A 19516-nucleotide genomic window follows, 5' to 3' on the forward strand; every position below is an offset into this window, starting at 1 on the left:
AAGTCGCTCAGTCGTGCCCGACTCTTAGCGACACCATGGACTGCAGCCTACCAGGCTTCTCCATCTGTGGGATTTTCCAGGCAAGAGTGCTGGAGTGGGTTGCCATTGCCTTCTCCCAAGAGGTCAAAAACCCCTGAAAAAACAAAGAAAACACAAAAAATCCCCATGAACAAACAAAAAATAAAACTGCTGGAAATTTCCCAGATTCATGTTATTACTTAGCAGAACTGCAATCAGAATTTTGGTCTTAGACTAATTCATTCACAGAACAATTGTTTGAGGCTCTGCCATCTGTCAGGACTGCTCTGGCCCTGGGGCTAAAATGGTGCCCACGACAGGCCTGATGCCTGCTCCTAGGTGTCCAATACCGTCATGATCACAGATTCAAAACCAAAATATGAACTACGTAAATGCAAGTGGTAAAAACTATTATAATATTAAGCTGAGGTCATTTTGTTACTTCTGACTAGCTTCATGTATATTTATGGTTGGGAAGTCTTATAAATATATGACTCACCATGTTCTCCTAGATAAATGTAAAACCAGTCCCCAGTGCCCTAGGAAAAGCCTTACTGGTGGTATAGGACAAACTTCTACCGTTAGTTATTCCCAGGAACATCTAGAATATAGTAAGAATATAATTTCTACTAGAATTTAACAAGTTCTCTACCATTCATTAATGACCAAATTCTGTTCAGTGCCTATAACGTATTACGTCCTTGATCCTCATGCCACCTAATAAAGCCAGCAAACACTGAGAAGAAATGACTGAGAGGCACTTTTACAGTTTTACGTGGAGCATTTGAAAAATGCAGGCAATAAGACATGGAGCCTCAGGGTCCATCAACACAGGAATGGATAAAGAAAATGTGGTACATACTTACAACAAAATACTATTTAGCCATAACAAGAATGAAATAATGCCATTTGTGGCAACATGGATGGATTTGGAGATTATCATACTAAGTCAGATGGAGAAAGAGAAATACGTTATCACTTATATGTAGAATCTAACAAATGATACAAATAAACTTATTTACAAAACCAAAACAGACTCACAGATGTGGAGGATGAACTTACGGTTTCCAGGTGGGGAAGGATGGGAGGAAGGCATAGTTAGGGAGTTTGGGATCGACATGTACACACTGCTATATTTTAAATGGATAACCAACAAGGACCTACTGTATAGCACAGGGAACTCTGCTCAATGTTATGTGCAGCCTGGATGGGAGGGGAGTTTGGGGGAGAGTGAGTACATGTATATGTATGGCAGAGCCCCTTTGCTGTCCACCTGGAACTATCAAAACATTGTTAATCAAGTACACTCCAATATAAACTAAAAAGTTAAAAAAATAAAAATATAGGCGGTAATTTATCTACAGATACTCTCATACTCTTGTGAAAGGCTGAATGGAAAAGAGAGTAATTAGACGCTGTAAAAGCAAGGAATTGGCAACAACATAAATGTCCCTCAATTCATTTGAACAAGCAGTGGAATACTATGTGGTTGTTAAAAAGAAGGAAATAGCTTACAGATATTGTCCTAAGTGAGAAGAGGCAAGGCTTAAAATAGTCTGGTTAGTATGCCCTTTCAGGTGGGAAAAAAAGAATACATGTGTGAGATTGTATATGCATTGCATATCTCTGGAAAGACAGGAAAAACTGGCAATACAGGATGCCTTCAGGGAGGGAACTAGCTGGTGGGGATGGAAATGTGAAGACTTGTCATTGTAGTGAGGAGTCTTAAGAGTATACTCTAGGTTTAATCCCAGCTATACCACTTACCAGCTGTGTGATGCTGGGCAAGTAACTTAAGTTGGAATGATCTAAAATAGTAATGATCATGATACTATCTACCTGATAGGGCTACTATAAAGATAAATGAGTTACAAATAAGTAAAGCTTCAGGACCATGCTATAGAAGTGGAAGGGTTTGCTACCATAGTACTTGAGTGCCCTTTGGGCTTTGGTGGACTCAGTCCTGTCCAACTCTTTGCAACCCCACAGACTGTAGCCTGCCAGGTTCCTCTTTCCATGGGATTCTCGGGGCAAGAATACTGGAGTGGGTTGCCATGCTCTTCTCTGTGGGATCTTCCCAATCCAGGGATTGAACCCGGGTCTCCTGCATTGCAGGCAGATTCTCAACCATCTGAGCCACCAGAAAGGTTCCTCCTACATAATACACAAGGAACAGCCAGGTAAGGAATGTAGTGAGGAGGTGGGGGAAAGTCTCTGCAGTCAAGAAGGGGGGTGGTGTCTACTCTATCACCCCTCTAGCAGTGGTCCTCAGTGGCCTGGAGAGGGTCATTCCTATTACCGTCCCCTGTGTGACTTTCTGCTAGAGTGTGGGGCTGTACCACTTTGCCTCTGTCTCATTCACATTAGGCCAGTGGGTCCCTCGAACTGTACTGTGCATAAGACTGACATGGGAATGTGGATAAAAGCAGGTCTCTGGGCCATCCAGAGATGGTTGAGAGAGGGGTCCAGGAGTCTGTATTTTAATTTTTATTTATTATCTTTGGCTGCTCTGGGCCTTTATTGCTGCACAGGTCTTCTCTAATTGCAGTGAGCTAGGGCTACTCTTTTGGAGGAGGCAATGGCAACCCACTCCAGTACTCTTGCCTGGAAAATCCCATGGATGGAGGAGCCTGGTGGGCTGCAGTCCATGGGCTCGCTAAGAGTCAGACACGACTGAGAGACTTCACTTTCACGCATTGGAGAAGGAAATGGCAACCCACTCCAGTGTTCTTGCCTGGAGAATCCCAGGGATGGAGGAGCCTGGTGGGCTGCCATCTATGGGGTCGCAAAGAGTCAGACACAACTGAAACAACTTAGCAGCAGCAGCAGCAGGGCTACTCTTCACTGTGGTACGCAGGCTTCTCAGTGCGGTGGTTTCTCTTATGGAGCACGGGCTCTAAGCAAATAGGCTTCAGTAGTTGTGGGGCTTGGGCTTAGTCGCCCCAAGGAATGTGGGATCTTCCTGGATCAGGGATCGAACCCGTGGCCCCTGCCTTGGCAGATGGATTCTTAACCGCTGGACCACCAGGGAAGACCCCTATATTTTTAAAATATATTTATTTACTTATTTGGCTGTGTCAGGTCTTAGTTGCAGCATGAGGGATCTTCATTGTCTCGTGAGAGATCTTTTATTGAGGTGCATGGATTCTCCAGTTGCAGCATGTGGGTTCGGTAATTACGGCACATGGGTTTAGTTGCTTTGAGGCATGTGGGATCATAGTTCCCCAAACAGGGATGGAACCGGCGTCTCCTGCATGGCAAGGTGGATTCATAAGCACTGGGCCCCCAGGGAAGCCTGCTGGCCCAAGATTCTGGTGTGGCTGGTAGTGAGACCTACTCTGAAGACAGCTGCAGCGCTCACTTCAGAGGAAGGAGGAAGAGATTCTGTGACTTGGGTGTTGAAGTCACACAAGCTGATGTCTGCAGCAGTCCCCGCTCAGCAGACATTTGCTCCTTTGATGAGCACATGAGCGAACAAAAAGAAAAAAAAAAAAAACTCTCCTGGCCTGGGGATAGGTTGGGAGGGAATGAGTGGGAAGTGGAGATTCAAAAACCAGGGGAACACTGATGAAGGGAGGGGTAGGGGAGAAAAAGCGAGTGAGGACGTTTGTTCAGAAAGGCCACTTTATTGATGGAGATAAAACTGAAAGGTGTTCTCCACAGCCCTCCCTCACTCGTGTCAGTGGCTTCACTGGGCATGAGACCAGCGTGGGCAGGCCTGTCACCAGCCAGCCCCACGCTGCCCGCTCCACGTCGGGCGGCCACATAAAAACACATCACAGCTCGTGAAGATTCACGGACGCACCTCAGAATCCCTGCACAGTTCCCGTGCATCTTTTTAAAAACATTGTACAAAATACGTTAAGTAGGAAAGGTCAGCTGTGCTGTGACACCTTCAGGACATCCTTTGAGGATTACTGTCCCTCAAACATTACTTCTTATTGCAGTGAAACCTCTAGTAGGTAGATCTGTACAAAAAAAAAAAAATCTAAACAACTTTAAGAAGAGCAGCAACTCAATACTGCTTTAGTTCATTTAAATTTTCTTTCTCAAAAATACATTCCTAAATATACAAACTATACAATCTTGTCATTGTAATGCTGGTTTTTTTTTGTTTTTTTTGTTTTTTTTTTTTTTTAATAATAATAGAACTCAAACTAAAAAATTCTGTTTATCTTCAAATGGACAAGAGTGCTAGAGGACTCATGACTTGGTACCTTCATATAACACCACATAAATAAGTTTAGCCACAGTCTAGGCTCACAGCGTGATCACTGGGACAAAAGAAATACTTTTCTGGTGATTAGACGTCATCTGCAGAGAGGGTCGGGATATTCATCCGAGGCCGCGTGAAAAATGCCATCTTCTCCCTGTAAAAAAGGCCATTCCTTTATGTATTTCTTTCTTTCTTTTTTCCCATCCACACCATGAGGCATGCGGAATCTTAGTTCCCTGACCAGGTATTTGGCTGTGTAAGGTCTTAGTTGCAGCATGAGGGATCTTCATTGTCTCGTGAGAGATCTTTTATTGAGGTGCAGGGGGTCCCGAGCCCCCTGCAGTGGGAGTGTGGACTCAACCACTGGGCCACCAGGGAAGTCCCAGGCCATCCCTTTAGAGCAGGCTTTTCAACCTCACTTTATAGATATTATGGGCCGGATAATTTCTTCATTGTGGGGCTAATCCTGTGCAGGTAGGGTCTTTAGTAGCACCCCTGGCCTGTACCCACAAAACATCAGAAGCATCTCTGCCAGCCCTCCTCTGGTTCTGACAATCAAAAATGTCCCTAGACATTGCCAAATGCCCTCCCCGGAGGCTCAAGTCACCCCTGGCTGAGAATCTCTGCCTTGGGGGAACATCAGCAGGAACAACCACCTCCAGTTCCGATCAGGGGCCTCTGAAGTCTCAAAGGGCCCTTGGCCATTTCCACTGTGGTCTGTTTTAGATTCCCTGCTGGTTAAGAATGAAAAGATGTCCAAGTGTGGTTAGAAAAATGACAGTATATTTTACATCTTTAAATTCCTCCAAGGGATGCATTTTAGCTCATACACAAACATGAATACCTTTCCCGAGAGGATAACACAAACCTAAATGCAAAACCCTCTGTGAACGGGGAGGCCCAGGACACGCCTGGGTCCGGGGGTGGCAAGAAGGCATCTCCCCGAGATCCTGGCAGGTGGCAGGCAGTGCTAGGGAGGCCCAGCAAACATTTTCCACTGCCAGGCTGATTTATCCCTTGGCCAATCCTCCGCAGTTACTGGTGATGGGAACGCTGAGAGGAGAGGCCAGAGCAGGTGGCTCACTCATTAAACAAAAGGATCTAACAAATTAGGTCGAGTTGTGCGGAGACCGATAAAGACAGCTGGGGGGAAGCACCGTGGGGCTCACAGATCACAGGGGAAGGCTCGGCGGAGGACAAACGTCTGCTACAGAGAGCTGGGAGCACAGACAGGGAGCATCGAGACAGAGAGGAGACCGAGGCTGGGAGGGCAGGGTGGGAAGGGAAAGGCCGGCTGGCCAGGCACCCACTTGCTGACCTGAAAGACTGCACCTCCGGGGGCTCCTTACAGCTCTGGCCTCGAAGCCTGTGCACGTCCTTGGCGGCTGACCTCATCATCTTGTCTGTCTGAAGCTCTCCCTTGTGCTCTGCTCGGTCCATCTGGAGGGCAGAATGAGGTAGCAGAGAGTACTTAGGGTCTCTAGAAATGGGTCAGCCACGGAGACCCTTCTAGCATAAATGAGGAGTCTTCTGTGGTTAAAAGGTTTGAGGGTCACCAGAGAGGCACCATGATGTTTCCTGTTCCTCTTTATTCCAAATGATGATGCGGGGAAGTGATCCCAACATGTGTCAGACAGGATAGGTTTTCAGGGCCAGGGAACTGAATACCTACATGCATGTGTCAGAAGTAAGGCAGCAAGGGCTACCTGGTAAAATGCGTGTCACCTCACTGCTCCTCAGGGCCACTTAGGAAGGTAGGCTTTATAATAATCTATATTACAGATGTGGAAACGAAGCATCGGGCATGTTAAGAAACTGCTTTAATGGCATACAACTAAGAAATCGTAGAAACCCAATTTCGAATCATGCAATTATGGTCAAGGGTTTGAGGAACAATACATCCTTCCCTCCTGATACAAACCTAAGGAAGCACTTTAGAGAACAAACCAGAGAGCCCTCAAATATCTATGTTCTACACACTTGAAAACATAGCATGAAGACAGTATTTTGGTTAATGAAGCTATACCATTTAAATGACTCTTTAACAGAATCATCATCAGATAGTCATAGATTTACTGTTAAAAAAAAAAAACTATTTGAAAGGTCAACTTTTCTTGGTAGGTGCTTTCTTAAGGCAGGACACATATATACTTGTTTGCTTACCTCTTTTTGCCTTGGCTACTAGGAAGCTCCAAGATAAATGTAATAGACAGCTACCATTAGAGACATATTTAGTTCCTTCTCTTCCTTAAAACTTTTTCTAATTTTCTATTTTCTCTTAATGCTGTTATTATAACTCTGATGTAATAAACAAGAAAGAAGTAAATGTTTGGGGAACTTCTGACTTACTAGAGGCAATTTGAGGCTCCCACAAGTCCAGACCTAAGAAGCCCAGCACCACCTTCCTGTTTTATGTTTTCATCACCTTAATTGAGAGCTGGAATTTTAGCTAATGGCCCTCCCAACAATCCAGTGAGGCACCGTCTGGAAGGTGCTGTTGCATTGCTTGGCTGTGTGCAGAGAAAACTAGCAAAAGCTTGTCATTTCTGCCATGGACAGCCCTCCTGGCAGGTATGAAAGGAATGAGTCAAAGATGGCCTCTGATGATTATTTCTTCACCCTATGATGTTTATTTCTTCACCACAGTCTGGGATCTGTTAGCTCAAGAGCCCACTGGTGTCAAAGACAATTTTTTACCTATCCAATTGTTTTAAATGAAGCTCAAATAGCAGTTTGGTTTTTTTTTTTTTATAGCCTTTTAGAGCCTGCCTGTTACCTATACCCCCTAAAACTGCACCCAACATCTGCTAGTCATAGATGTGTTCAATCCCAGGTCTATAAAAGACTCCAAACTCCTGCTGCTTTGGAGTTCTCCAACCCAAGACTCCTCATGGTGCTCCAAGTGACATCATCTCCATGTCTAGGTCCCCTTTCCAACCCCCTTTTTCCCTGGGAGTTCGCCTGGCCTCCTCTCCTCTAGGTCAGTCAGTTCAGTTCAGTAGCTCAGTTGTGTCCGACTCTTTGCGACCCCATGAATCACAGCAGGCCAGGTCTCCCTGTCCATCACCAACTCCCGGAGTCCCCTCTAGGGAGTGGAGCCAAAACAGCTGCCTTTGGAGGCTGGGGATGGGGGTGTCTCCTGCAGTGTGAGACCTTCCCAAATACACACGTGTGAAAGCAGCAGCCACCCAAATTCAACTCATCATGTGCTCTGGCCCCTTTGTGGTTGTATCTTTTTTTCTTGAGCAATGCTGAGATCTCTCCGACTCACTAGGCTAGGGATGAGACGCCAGCAGGCTTGTATCCTCAGGCGTCTTCATCAGGATAAAACCCGGCCAGGACCCACTCCTCTCCCCTTTGGAGAAACGTGCTCTGTGGGACTGGGTAGGCAGGCAGGAGGGCAGGTCAGCATTCTTATTTACTCTGTGCAAGTGTGTGCCCCAGCGTAGATAAAGTGCCCCCCATATGCCTGATGAAGGACCAGCTGCTGGAATAAACGTGTGAGTAATAAGGGCTTGCGCACAAACACGGGAATGCAGCAAAAGGACCTGGCAGCCAGTGACAGTGAATCAAGTTTCCTGGGGGAGGGACTGCTGGCTTCCTTTGCTGATGAGCTTGAGGGGCTCTGGGAGCACTCTCGGTGAGTCACAGAATTAAGGACCCATTCAGGGCCCTCGCCGCCCTCCCTTGCAGCGGCGCGCCCTGTGTTCCTGCGGTTCGCCACCCACCCGCTTCTCCAGCATCCTCAGCAGCAGGCGGAAGCGCTCGTCCTCCCGCACCCACTGTGGCAGCTCCTTCTCCCCATGGCTCTTGGCTTGTTCCAGCTGCTCCTTGAGCTCCTTCAGCACCGAGATCTCCTGAGTCAGCTGGCTGTGCCAGGTCCTGGTGGCCTGCAGGTCCAACTCGAGGTCCAGCGAGGTGCGCGGCAGGCGTTCAGCACGCAGGGATTTGACAGATGAAGGCTGCGGGGGTGGGGATGGTTTGGACAGGTTAGTATGGGGCCGGGTCCAGTGACCCTGTGCTCTCCCCTGCTCTGGAGCTCAGCTACCCTCCTTCGTTCATCCGCGGGCTTCCATTCCAAAAGTGAGGCTCGCCCAACCCCTGGGAGCCTGTCTTGATTTTTTCCATGTCTACCCCTCATATTAGTGAGCAGTTTTATGTCCCAAGCATGGTGCTGGGCGCTTTACTTCTGTTACCTGAGTTCATTTTCACCACCCTATGAGGTCCTGACGGTTATCGTGTGCACAGATGAGGCTCCCAGAGGTTAAATCACACACGTTATAAGCAATGAAGCTGAGATTCCACCCCAGGCAGCTGGCTCCGGATCCCATCCACTCACTCCCTACACGCAGTTGCTTCCCTTACTCTCACTGGCTTCCATCTACTGCCTGAGCTCTGCCTCTCTCTGCGTTGACATATCCAGACAAGTTTCTGAGACTGGACATGGGCCAGAGCAAAGGAAATAGCAACCCACTCCAGTATTCTTGCCTGGAGAATCCCATGGACAGAGGAGCCTGGAGGGCTACAGTCCACGGGGTCCCGAAGAGTAGGACATGACTAATGATAGTACAGGGGCAGCAGAGCTAAGCAAAAGCAGCTTCATGTGAGACCTGGAGTCACCGAGATCACTCAGCTGGATCTCCCGGCCTTGCTCATGTATAAGCACAGACTAGACAATGGTCACACTAGAAAAGCACAGAACCACTCCATTGAGTGGTTTCCTGTTCCTAAAAGCATGCTGGAGAGCCTGAAGTGAGGACAGGTCTCATAGTTAATGTCTTATGTATTAATACCATTTTAAAAATCACTTTATTGGGCATTGTATTGGTTTTCTGTTACTGCATAACAAATTACACAAACTAGCAGCTGAACATAATGCAAACTCATTATCCCACATTTTCACTGGGTAGGAGTTTAGACACAGGTTGGCTGAATCCTCTGCTCAGGGTCTTATGAGGCTGAAATCTAGGTTTTGACTGACTGCATCCCCATCCGGGGGTTTGACGAGGGGATGATTTGCAGCCAGGCTCCCTCAGGTCCTGGGTAGGGTTCATTTCCTTGTATGTTCTCACTCAGCTGCTGACCAGGGACTGCTCACAGCTACTAGAGGTCCTCTCAGACCCTTGCCAGGTGGCCCTGTCCACAACACGCATTGCTCAGGCAGCTAGTGGAGGAAGGTCTGCAGTGTGCACGGGTCCTGGCCCAGCCTCTGGACACCCCTGTGCCTCAGGACATGGAAAGGACCTGAAGGGAACATGGGCTCAGACCAGCTATCAAGGGCCCCCTTTGCAAGGCATCCCTTTGGCTGAGGGGAAGAGGAGATGAAGAAGCAGGAACTTCTGTGAGGCTTGCCTTGCGGCAGGGGGTGGGGGGAGGGGGGGCGGGGGTTGTAAGACGTGCAGGGGGGACTGAGTAGGAGCTCCTCGGTGTCATTTCTCCAGGAGTGGATCACGGAACACCTGGTCCAGAATTCTGAGGATCCTATAAAAATGATGCTTCCAGGGCCACACCCCAGCTGCCTGGATGAGGCAGACGGGAGTGTGGCCTCGGAATCTGCATCATCAACAAGCTCCCAAGGTGACTCGGTGCTCCAGGGACTGGAGTGCCAGCCAGCCACAGCAGACGGGGTGGGGCAGGGGATGCCCCTGTCACTTGCGGCCATGCCCACATTCTCCCGAAGCCAGCACCCTCTCCTTTCTGGGAGGGAGCCTCTTCTGCACTGCCTTCTTTCTCCTGCTGTCTCTGGTTCTTTCTGGAGACTTGTGGAGGCAGGGTACGGCCAGGCACAGGACCACTCCCAAGGCCGGTGGTCAGCAGCAGGCCTGCCGGAGATGCTACGGGGCTGCCCCTACACGGGGCTATCAGCACGCTCTTCTTTCTATGCGTTTTTGCTTGGCTGTCTCTACTTCTCTTTCTGACATTCTGGCTTCTGGGTTTTTTCTAGTTTTGTAAGTTCACCAGAACTGTTGTCAAGTCTGCGCTGAAAGCCCACAGTGGGGAGGGCCCCCTGCCCCTCCTGCAGCCCTGACTAGTGAAAGACCCTAGCAGGAGTCGGGCCTTGGCCTAAGGCCTCTTGCCAACCCCCATGCAGCCACGTTCTCCGTAAGGAAAGGCCAGGTTGCTCTGCGGGGACAGCTTGGGGCCTCTTCCCTGGGAGTTTCCAGCTGGACTGAGTCCCATTCGCACCTCCTTGCTTCCAGGTCAGCTCTCGGTGGGGAGGCGTTGGGGGGCAGGGGCATCTGGCCTCTCTTCCTGCAAGGAGGCTGTTGCAAGGGACCTTCAACTGCTCGGTCAGTTGGACGACACAGGGAGCAGAGACCTGCAGGAGGCAGGCTCCCATTGGTAGCTGTGATGTCTTGGGTTGATTGGTTCTTCGTGACTCTGGTTTCTACACAAGTATACCCACTCCTGATCTAACGTACTGGTCACAAAAACTATGTTACATTTACCCCTTGGCACTTTCCCTAGTGCCTACCCAGGCCTCACAGTTCACCAACTTCCATTTGCAAATACCACCATGCTTTCAAGTGCTTTCTTCCAACCAGTGGCTGAGGAGAAACGGTCAGGCATCAGGGGATGTGCGTGAGGGACACCGGGCTTGGGGAAACAAAGGGACCGTCTTACCCGCTTCATCCGGACGCTGCGCCGCTCCAAGGAATTTCGAACAAAAGGTGGCTTCTTGGACAGGGTGGAGCTGTCGCTATCGCTTCGGTTCAGCTGCAGAGAGAAGAGGCGTGGGACACTCATGAAGGTCCGAGTGTGTGCAAAAGGACACTGGGGCCAGGAGGGTGGTGGGGTCCCCAGCCCCGTCCTTCCTCTCCGTGTTCCCCGTGGGGACTGCATGCAGGAGGCAGGTTTCATTCGACCTTCCTTTTCTCTCTGGGTGAGCATTCACTGACTGGGTCCTCAACAATGCGTGGCCCTGTGTGCCAACCACAAGACCTCATTCATCCTTCCAACAGCCCCATGGGAGAGGACATCGCCACTTTACTAATGAGAAGACGGCGGGTGAGGGGCTACCCGACTTGCTCAAGGTTGGAGCTGGTGCAGCCTGGCGGGATGGACACCAGCCACGGATGACCCCAGGACACACTGCCCCCTGGCCTCCTAGGCTAAGGCCTGTTTGCACCAACTCTTTCCTGTCGCCCACAGAGCCCACCTTCAGGGCTCGAATGGAGCCCGTGTCGAGACTGATACATACGTGAGAAGGCAGCCCACAGGCCAGACCTCAGGACTGTATCCTTGGAGGAGATGGGGCAGACAGGTTCTCTGAGGGCTGTGCTGGTCACAGCTCTCTCCTCATCAGAACCCATTCAATCCCGCAGTTATCTGGACTCTCCCTGGAGGGCTAACATTCCTCATCTGTGGCCAGAGATCAGGGCTACGGTCAAACGGATGCTTTTCTCCTGACAGTTCATGTCCCCAGCGGGAGGACGGGAGAGGGAGGGGAGATGGTGGTCTCTCTCTGGAGTCATATTTCCAGGTCAGGGGGATTGTCACAGGCTGATGCTCCAGAGTCTATTTATTTTGGCAGCTGTCAGCTCACTGAGGTGGGTCTCCTCTGAGAAGCTGTCCACACTGTCATGTTTGTGGTTATTAGTAATTATCAGTAATAATGATATTACTAGTCCTGCTACATTGATGAAATAGCTACTGCACTGGGCAGAGTGTCAACCAGAATGAGAAACAGACGACAGTAACAACAAAGCCACACTGGGACTTCCTGGCGGTCCAGTGGCTAAGGGTCTGTGCTCCCGACACAGAGGGCCGGGGTTCAATCCTGGGTCAGGGAACTAGATCCCACGTGCTGCAACTGAGAGTTCACTTGCCCAAGTAAAGGTCCCCCATGCCCCAACTACAGCCTGGTGCTGCCAAATAAAAACAAACAAACAAGACAACAGCCATACGGACGGAGCCCCTATTATGTGCCACGGGCTTTACCGACAGTTTCATTTAATCCTCAAACTATCTTAACTGAGGGGACTGAGGTTGGGAGAGATTACCACACTTTTATAAACCATATAGCTGGTAAGCATCAGAACAACAGTTCAATGTCCCATCCAAGGCCACGTCCTCTTTCAGTTCAGTTCACTCACTCAGTAGTGTCTGACTCTTTTCGACCCCATGAATCGCAGCACGCCAGGCCTCCCTGTCCATCACCAACTCCCAGAGTTCACTCAGACTCATGTCCATCGAGTCGGAGATGCCATCCAGCCATCTCATCCTCTGTCGTCCCCTTCTCCTCCTGCCCCCAATCCCTCCCAGCATCAGAGTCTTTTCCAATGAGTCAACTCTTTGCATGAGGTGGCCAAAGTACTGGAGTTTCAGCTTTAGCATCAGTCCTTCCAAAGAACACCCAGGGCTGATCTCCTTCAGAATGGACTGGTTGGATCTCCTTGCAGTCCCAGGGACTCTAAAGAGTCTTCTCCAACACCACAGTTCAAAAGCATCAATTCTTTGGCGCTCAGCTTTCTTCACAGTCCAACTCTCACATCCATACATGACCACTGGAAAAACCATAGCCTTGACTAGATGGACCTTTGTTGGCAAAGTAATGTCTCTGCTTTTCAATATGCTATCTAGGTTGGTCATAACTTTTCTTCCAAGGAGTAAGCGTCTTTTAATTTCATGGCTTTTAATTTCATGGTCCTCTTTAGGATGCATGTAATGCTCAGAGATGAAACTAATATAAAGACAGAGGGGTGGATTCATACAAATGGACTGGCTGGGTATCATTTCAGAAGGGGGCTTTATTCTGCATTGTTTAAATCCAAAAGTGGCACTCATAGAATATATGTCATACAAACTAGAAATACGTGTCAGGACGACTGATGCTTAAGTCATAGTTGTTTATGTGTTAAAGACCATGTTATAAAAGAGCGATGAAAGTTACATTAAGTCCTTGAATTTAACTTTTTCTTAAGGATGTTTTAGTGCATTTGATCTCAGACATGGTAGAGAATATTGTTGCCTTTTTGTTATCTCCATTAGAGGGAGATTGAGGAGCAGAGAGGCGAAATAACGGGAAGTCAGAGGGGTCTACTTGAAAATTAGAATTTTGGAAGAACTGTATGCTTCAGGTCAAAGTGAGCCAACCAACACGTGAGACAGCGCTGCTGATATGTAGGCGTCAGAGCCACAGGGCTTGTGGGGAGCTGTGGAGAGTATAACACTGTCCCCACCCCTCATGACTTAAAAGTCCAGTGGAAGCCCCAAGCCCAGGAAACTCACCAGGTGACACAGGCCATGCTGAGGACCAAAGAAGGGGACACCCGGCAGAGGGCTCCTGATGTGGCGTCAGGCCAGGAGAAGGGATTGCCTGTGCTCACAACAAAGTGCCCTGACTTGCGGCATCTATGAAATGGGATTAACACCACTTGCCTTGCAGGGCTGTTTGTGAGATTAGATGACACAGGAAAAACAGGGAATTTTTTTGGGGGGGGGGGGGTGTGTGTGTGTGCTGCTAACCTAATTAGCATATGAAACTCCATCCTCTTATGACTCTCAGTGGGAGACAAAGCCTACCTTCCACTCATGAGGCAAAAGTACCAGAGACTTGCTTTCATGGCCTCCCTTGCAGCTAGAAGCCGGCACAGGAGTCAACTATGACAATTAAATGCAACCGCGCTGGTCTTTGAATCACAAGCTGGTCAGCTGGACCAAATCTCGTCGCTGTGCCTCTTGGACTCAGCCAGGCCACTCTCTTCTATTCCGTGTTTGTTGGTTTGTTCGTTGCATCTGTGTTTGTTGGTTTCTCAGGGAGAAGCAGCATCAGTGGTGAACAGTGGCAGCAGCAGCAGCTAGAGCTTTCCTGGCCTCCTGCAGTGTCAGGAGTCTGCTGGGGGACTCAGTGCTGAACCCCAAAGGCAGCTGCAGGGCCAGCTGGGGCCATGTTCTGCAGCAGCATTGTGTCCTCACCTGTCTTTAGGGTGTGATTTCGCTGTGGTCTGGCCCGCCTTGTTCCTGCCTGATTTCTGAGGTTGCTTCTACAGCCTTCTAATGAATCTGTGAACTACTCACTTGCCTGTTTAAACATTTCTTCCCCACATATACTGCTCCCAGTCTGTTTCTGCTGCTTGCTGTGAAGAACCCTGACCAGTATAGGACTTGGTACTAGGGGAGTGGAGTGCTATAAACCACAGGCTGAAAAACAGGGAGCTGGCTGTGTACTAGAGGTAGGAGGGGGCACAGCACAGACACATATTCCCTGCTGGGAATTTGAGAATGCTCATTTTGTGGGTGAGAAACAGAGGGATACATTATTGTTACCTCTTGAATCTCAAGAGACAGACTGCACACCCCTATAGAGTTTTAAGGGAAATGACAAGAAAAAAAATTCAGGATGTTGTACCATTGGCTACTTCCTGTAGCCTTAAGTGAGAATCTACCAGAAACAGATAAGCTTGGGCTGAAGTGTAGTCAAAAAGCAAAAGAAGAAAAAATACACATCTTTGCTAATAAAGGCCCTTTTTGCCTGTGGCAGGTGATCCATGCAGACTGGGAATTTCTTTACCTTCAGCCCTGAGGTTGGAGACTGGTCCAGGTAATAAAATGTGGAACAGGCTCAGCATAGTGCTGCTGCTGCTGCTGCTAAGTCACTTCAGTCGTGTCTGACTCTGCGACCCCATAGATGGCAGCCCACCAGGCTCCCCCGTCCCTGGGATTCTCCAGGCAAGAACACTGGAGTGGGTTGCCATTTCCTTCTCCAATGCAAAAGTGAAAGTGAAGTCGCTCAGTCGTGTCCGACTGTTAGCGACCCCATGTACTGCAGCCTACCAGGCTCCTCTGTCCATGGGATTTTCCAGGCAAGAGGACTGGAGTGGGGTGCCATTGCCTTCTCCGCAGCATAGTGCTAGTTGTGTTAAAAATGCTTGAGACATGGGACTGGACCTCTTTGTTATCAGGAATGCCAATTCTGGAAAAGGCCATTTAAAGTGAATCCATTTACATAGGAGACCAGAATTTTATAGTAAACATTGAGGGGGGAAAGTTTGAGTTTTTAGTTGGAAAAGAGTAACACTTTTCAAAAGTTTTATATTTCATATCTTCCATTTGACAAAATTACAACTGCATTCTAAATCCTGATGACAAAGGATAAATCAAACATTCATTTCTTTTGCTGTGATTTTTCCAACAAGTATCATCCTTCATTTTATGTTTGATTTCCACTGCATGTTCATAAAGGCGGTAATTTTGCCAAAGACAGATTATCCATTATCCTGAGGGCTTTTCTAAATCCTTCAAGTTATTCACATTTGAAACACGGATTGGGTTTTTCTCTTCTTCAGCTGTGAGCTGGGATTAAGCAGGATTCTTCACTTGTGGTTCGGGAAGTCCCTTGCATTAAAATCACACTCAGTGACCGCAGGAAACCCTGTACCTTTTGCAAGATACACAACTATATTACGTGTACCCACACTTTCTTTTCGGATGTTTACAAGCTCTAACATTAAGTAGAGACGACACAGAGAGGAGAGGTTTACGTTATTTCTGGGAGGTACTGCAGGGAATGTTTTGGGGTGGGCACTAATTTGAAAAGTAGCCAGTGCGTTTGTAAAATTGTCACGTTATGAAAAAATTAACTTCACTACTACTGGCTTAGCAGCAAAGAATCCGCCTGCATTGCAGGAGATGCAGGTTCGATCCCTGGTTTGGGAAGATCCCCTGGAGAAGGAAACGGCAACCCACTCTAGTATTCTTGCCTAGAGAATCCCATGGATAGAGGAGCATGCAAAGAATTGGACACAACCGGGTAACTGAACACACACACACATACACACACACACACTCAAGCTTATAACTCGAGGCCTTGGATACCAGATATTAGATGCTGAATCCCCCCATAGCCCCTCCCTCTATAACAATAGACAAGTGGATGTCAGGTTGATGAGGTGGGGCGGGTTCCAGGGGCTTCTCCTGCACAACTTACTGGAGCACGAGACAGGAAGGTTCTGTTTATTATTCTAGTTATTGCTTGCTCATTTTGTACGGTAAGAGATAAGGAAGGATGTCAACATGTCATATGAACCTCAGAAACAAGGTCTGGGTTCTATAGCCCCAGCAACTGGAGTGACCCCTCAGATGGGGGTCATGGATAGAAGGCAAGGGGATCCGGAAGCCAAGACCACTGCACGGCTTCTAAATCGTCCATGGCCTGCAAGAGCAGGTCCAAAAGCCAAATAGGTTAAAGAGGGCCAGGCGGAGGCCACAGTGAACTTGAAAAGGCCCACCAGTCCCTACTCCGAGGGCAGTGGCCCCCACTGAGGAGCTCCAGCCATTCATCACTGTGACAGAACGTGCAGCCCTTGGGGCCAGACAGTGCCCCTTTCCCCCTCTACAGAAACTGGAGTTTTATGTGAAATGGCTGCATTTTAAATTTTATTTTTAATTGAATTTCTTAAGTTTTCAATGGTAGCCAAAAAGTTCAATGAAAAAAAGCTCCTAAACCCACAGCTAAGTAATCCAGGGCTGTTGCTATTTTGCAACCTCAGGCTGCATGCTGCCATTGCCTTGGAGGGGGAGGAACTGTCCATCAGGGAAGGTGAGGGTCAGTCTGATCTCAGCAAGGGGTGTGGAAGAGCAGGGCCGGGCGTAAACAGAGTGGAGAGTTGGTTGGAATTATAAACAGTTCCAAATAGGAAAAGGAGTATGTCAAGGCTGCATATTGTCACCCTGCTTATTTAACTTATATGCAGAGTACATCATGAGAAATGCTGGGCTGGAGGAAGCACAAGCTGGAATCAAGATTGTCGGAAGAAATATCAATAACCTCAGATATGCAGATGACACCACCCTTATGGCAGAAAGTGAAAAAGAACTAAAGAGCCTCTTGATGAAAGTGAAAGAGGAGAGTGAAAAAGTTGGCTTAAAGCTCAACATTCAGAAAACAAAGATCATGGCATCCAGTCCCATCACTTCGTGGAAAATAGATGGGGAAACAGTGGAAACAGTGGCTGACTTTATTTTTGGGGGCTCCAAAAATCACTGCAGGTGGTGACTGCAGCCATGAAATTAAAAGACCCTTACTCCTTGGAAGAAAAGTTATGACCAACCTAGACAGCATATTAAAAAGCAGAGACATTACCTTGCCAACAAAGGTCCATCTAGTCAAGGCTATGGTTTTTCCAGTAGTCATGTATGGATGTGAGAGTTGGACTGTAAAGAAACCTGAGCACCGAAGAATTGATGCTTTTGAACTGTGGTGTTGGAGAAGACTCTTGAGAGTTCCCTGGACTGCAAGGAGATCCAACCAGTCCATCCTAGAGGAAATCAGTCCTGAATATTCATTGGAAGGACTGATGTTGAAGCTGAAACTCCAATACTTTGGCTACCTGATGTGAAGAGCTGACTCACTGGAAAAGACCCCGATGCTGGGAAAGACTGAAGGCAGAAGGAGAAGGGGATGACAGAGGATGGATGTTTGGATGGCATCACCAACTCAATGGACATGAGTTTGAGTGAATTCCAGGAGTTGGTGATGGACAGTGAGGCCTGGCCTGCTGGAGTCCATGGGGTCACCAAGAGTTGGACATGACTGAGCGACTGAACTGAACTGAACTGATAAGCAGCCTTGGCTGTGAATTTCCTGGTGGCCCAGTGGTTAGGACTCTGCACTTTCACAGCAGGGGGCATGGGTTCAGTCCCTGGTTGGGGAACTGAGATCCCATGTGCCATGTGGTTGGGTAAGTAAATAAATATACATATTATATTTATATAATAAGCAACTAAATAAATATATATAAGTAAACAGACACACACATATATAAAAATGTTGGCCATGTACTGGTTACTGAGCCTTTCCCATGCTTTAGCCAATTAAGTCCTTAGAGCAACTGCATAGACTTGGTCTATTAACTCCATAAGGAAACAGGTGTAACATGCCAAGAATGACTGACAACAGGGGTGGGACCAGGACTTGGACCCAGAACCGTGCGAGGCCCAGGGCTCTCAGCTGCAGGGGGAGAAGCGGGTGCTCCGGGGAGGACGACTGTGCAGCTGCTTACCCGGCACACGTACTGGCTCTGGGGGCCTGGAGAGAAGGTCTTGGAACGGATGATGGTGCTCCCTCGAAGAAACGGCCCCGGGGAGGGCGTGCCCACCCGCCGGTCCTTGGGCCGCACCACCGTGGGAGATGGGGCTGGGGTCTCTGTGTTGGTCTCCTTGTCCACCTGAGGAAGAAGTCACGGCTGTGAGGCTGGGAGAACCCAGAGTCTCAGCCACCCACCCTGAGACTCACGGGGTGGACACTGAAGCTGCTCCCCACTCCGATCACCTCACCCCTGGCCCTCAGACACAGCCGGGGGCTTCCGCGGATCCAGCCCGGCCAGCGTGGCACCCGAGGCCCTGCATGCCGGCCCCCAATCCTCCCTGACACCTGTGCTTGGGGCCACTGGGAGAGACTCAGTCCCCTAACAAGCTCACATAAGCAGTAGAGGTACCTCAGGCACGGATGTCCTGGGCCTCACACCCTCAAGAATAATGTGCCAACCATATTTTGACAAAGCCACACCCAAGGCTTCCATCGCCCTAGCCAAGAACTGCAGATGTTTTCTTGGAGTTAGGGAAGCAACTAGCAAACCTCGTTTTTTAAAAACTAGGTGATCAGCTTTTCTATTGTCCTTTCGCAGTAATTACCAGTAGAGATCAACAAATAAAAACACCCAAATGAAAAGCCTTGGTTAGCCTAAACAGTGCCTTTGTGTGCTTTTGAAAAAGGCACCCCCTTTGGCTGGAGAAACTGCAGCAGGATTTCCTCTTGGTGTGGAGTAGTTAGAAGGCAGGCCCAGATTCTTTTCCAACACCCCTACCTCCCCACACAACCTGTACCTCCACCCCTATGTACTCCACTCCCAGAAGTCCCACAGGTGAAAGAATATGGGGATCTCTCTCTATGGAGCATGGAGCCTCTTACAACATGTCACTCGAGTGCAGCAGGAGAGCAGAAGGGGACAGTGACTCGACTAGACCCCCTTTCCTACTGTCCTTCAGGTAGACCCAAATGGAGAAATCCACTGCTTTGAAATCCACCCATCTGCAAGGCTGGCATTATTGCACCCATTTTAGAGATGAGAAAGCCAAGGCTGGAGTGGGATGAAGTCATCGGTCTAAGGCGACACAGCTAGGTAGGAGCAGAGCCAGTATTTGAATCCAGGCCAGCTGACTGTACAGCCTCAGGTCTGCCCAGAGAACTGGGAACCACAGAGGGTGGGAGAGATGAGAGGGTCAATCAACTCCTCCTGATTTTCTGTCACTGAAATGACTCCAATTCCAGGCAGGGACACC

At 48.7% G+C, this 19516-nt stretch overlaps 1 protein-coding gene across 2 annotated transcripts in view; it reads right to left on the bottom strand.

Annotated features, from left to right (window-relative positions):
- Positions 1 to 3624: 3624 nt before the first annotated feature.
- WWC1 (WW and C2 domain containing 1) overlaps positions 3625 to 19516 on the bottom strand; it is a 158841-nt gene continuing 142949 nt past the window's right edge. For both annotated transcript variants that reach the window (XM_025292279.3, XM_044947349.2), the window contains 5 exons: positions 18238 to 18402; positions 10859 to 10951; positions 7963 to 8196; positions 5553 to 5674; positions 3625 to 4388 (listed from right to left, as the gene is read on the bottom strand). In XM_025292279.3, the coding sequence (XP_025148064.2) occupies positions 4322 to 4388; positions 5553 to 5674; positions 7963 to 8196; positions 10859 to 10951; positions 18238 to 18402 (681 nt within the window). In that variant the 3' untranslated portion in view covers positions 3625 to 4321. The remainder of the gene's footprint in view (positions 4389 to 5552; positions 5675 to 7962; positions 8197 to 10858; positions 10952 to 18237; positions 18403 to 19516) is intronic.

Source organism: Bubalus bubalis, chromosome 9 (genome assembly GCF_019923935.1).
Source record: "Bubalus bubalis isolate 160015118507 breed Murrah chromosome 9, NDDB_SH_1, whole genome shotgun sequence".
Taxonomy (NCBI): Eukaryota; Metazoa; Chordata; class Mammalia; order Artiodactyla; family Bovidae; genus Bubalus; species Bubalus bubalis.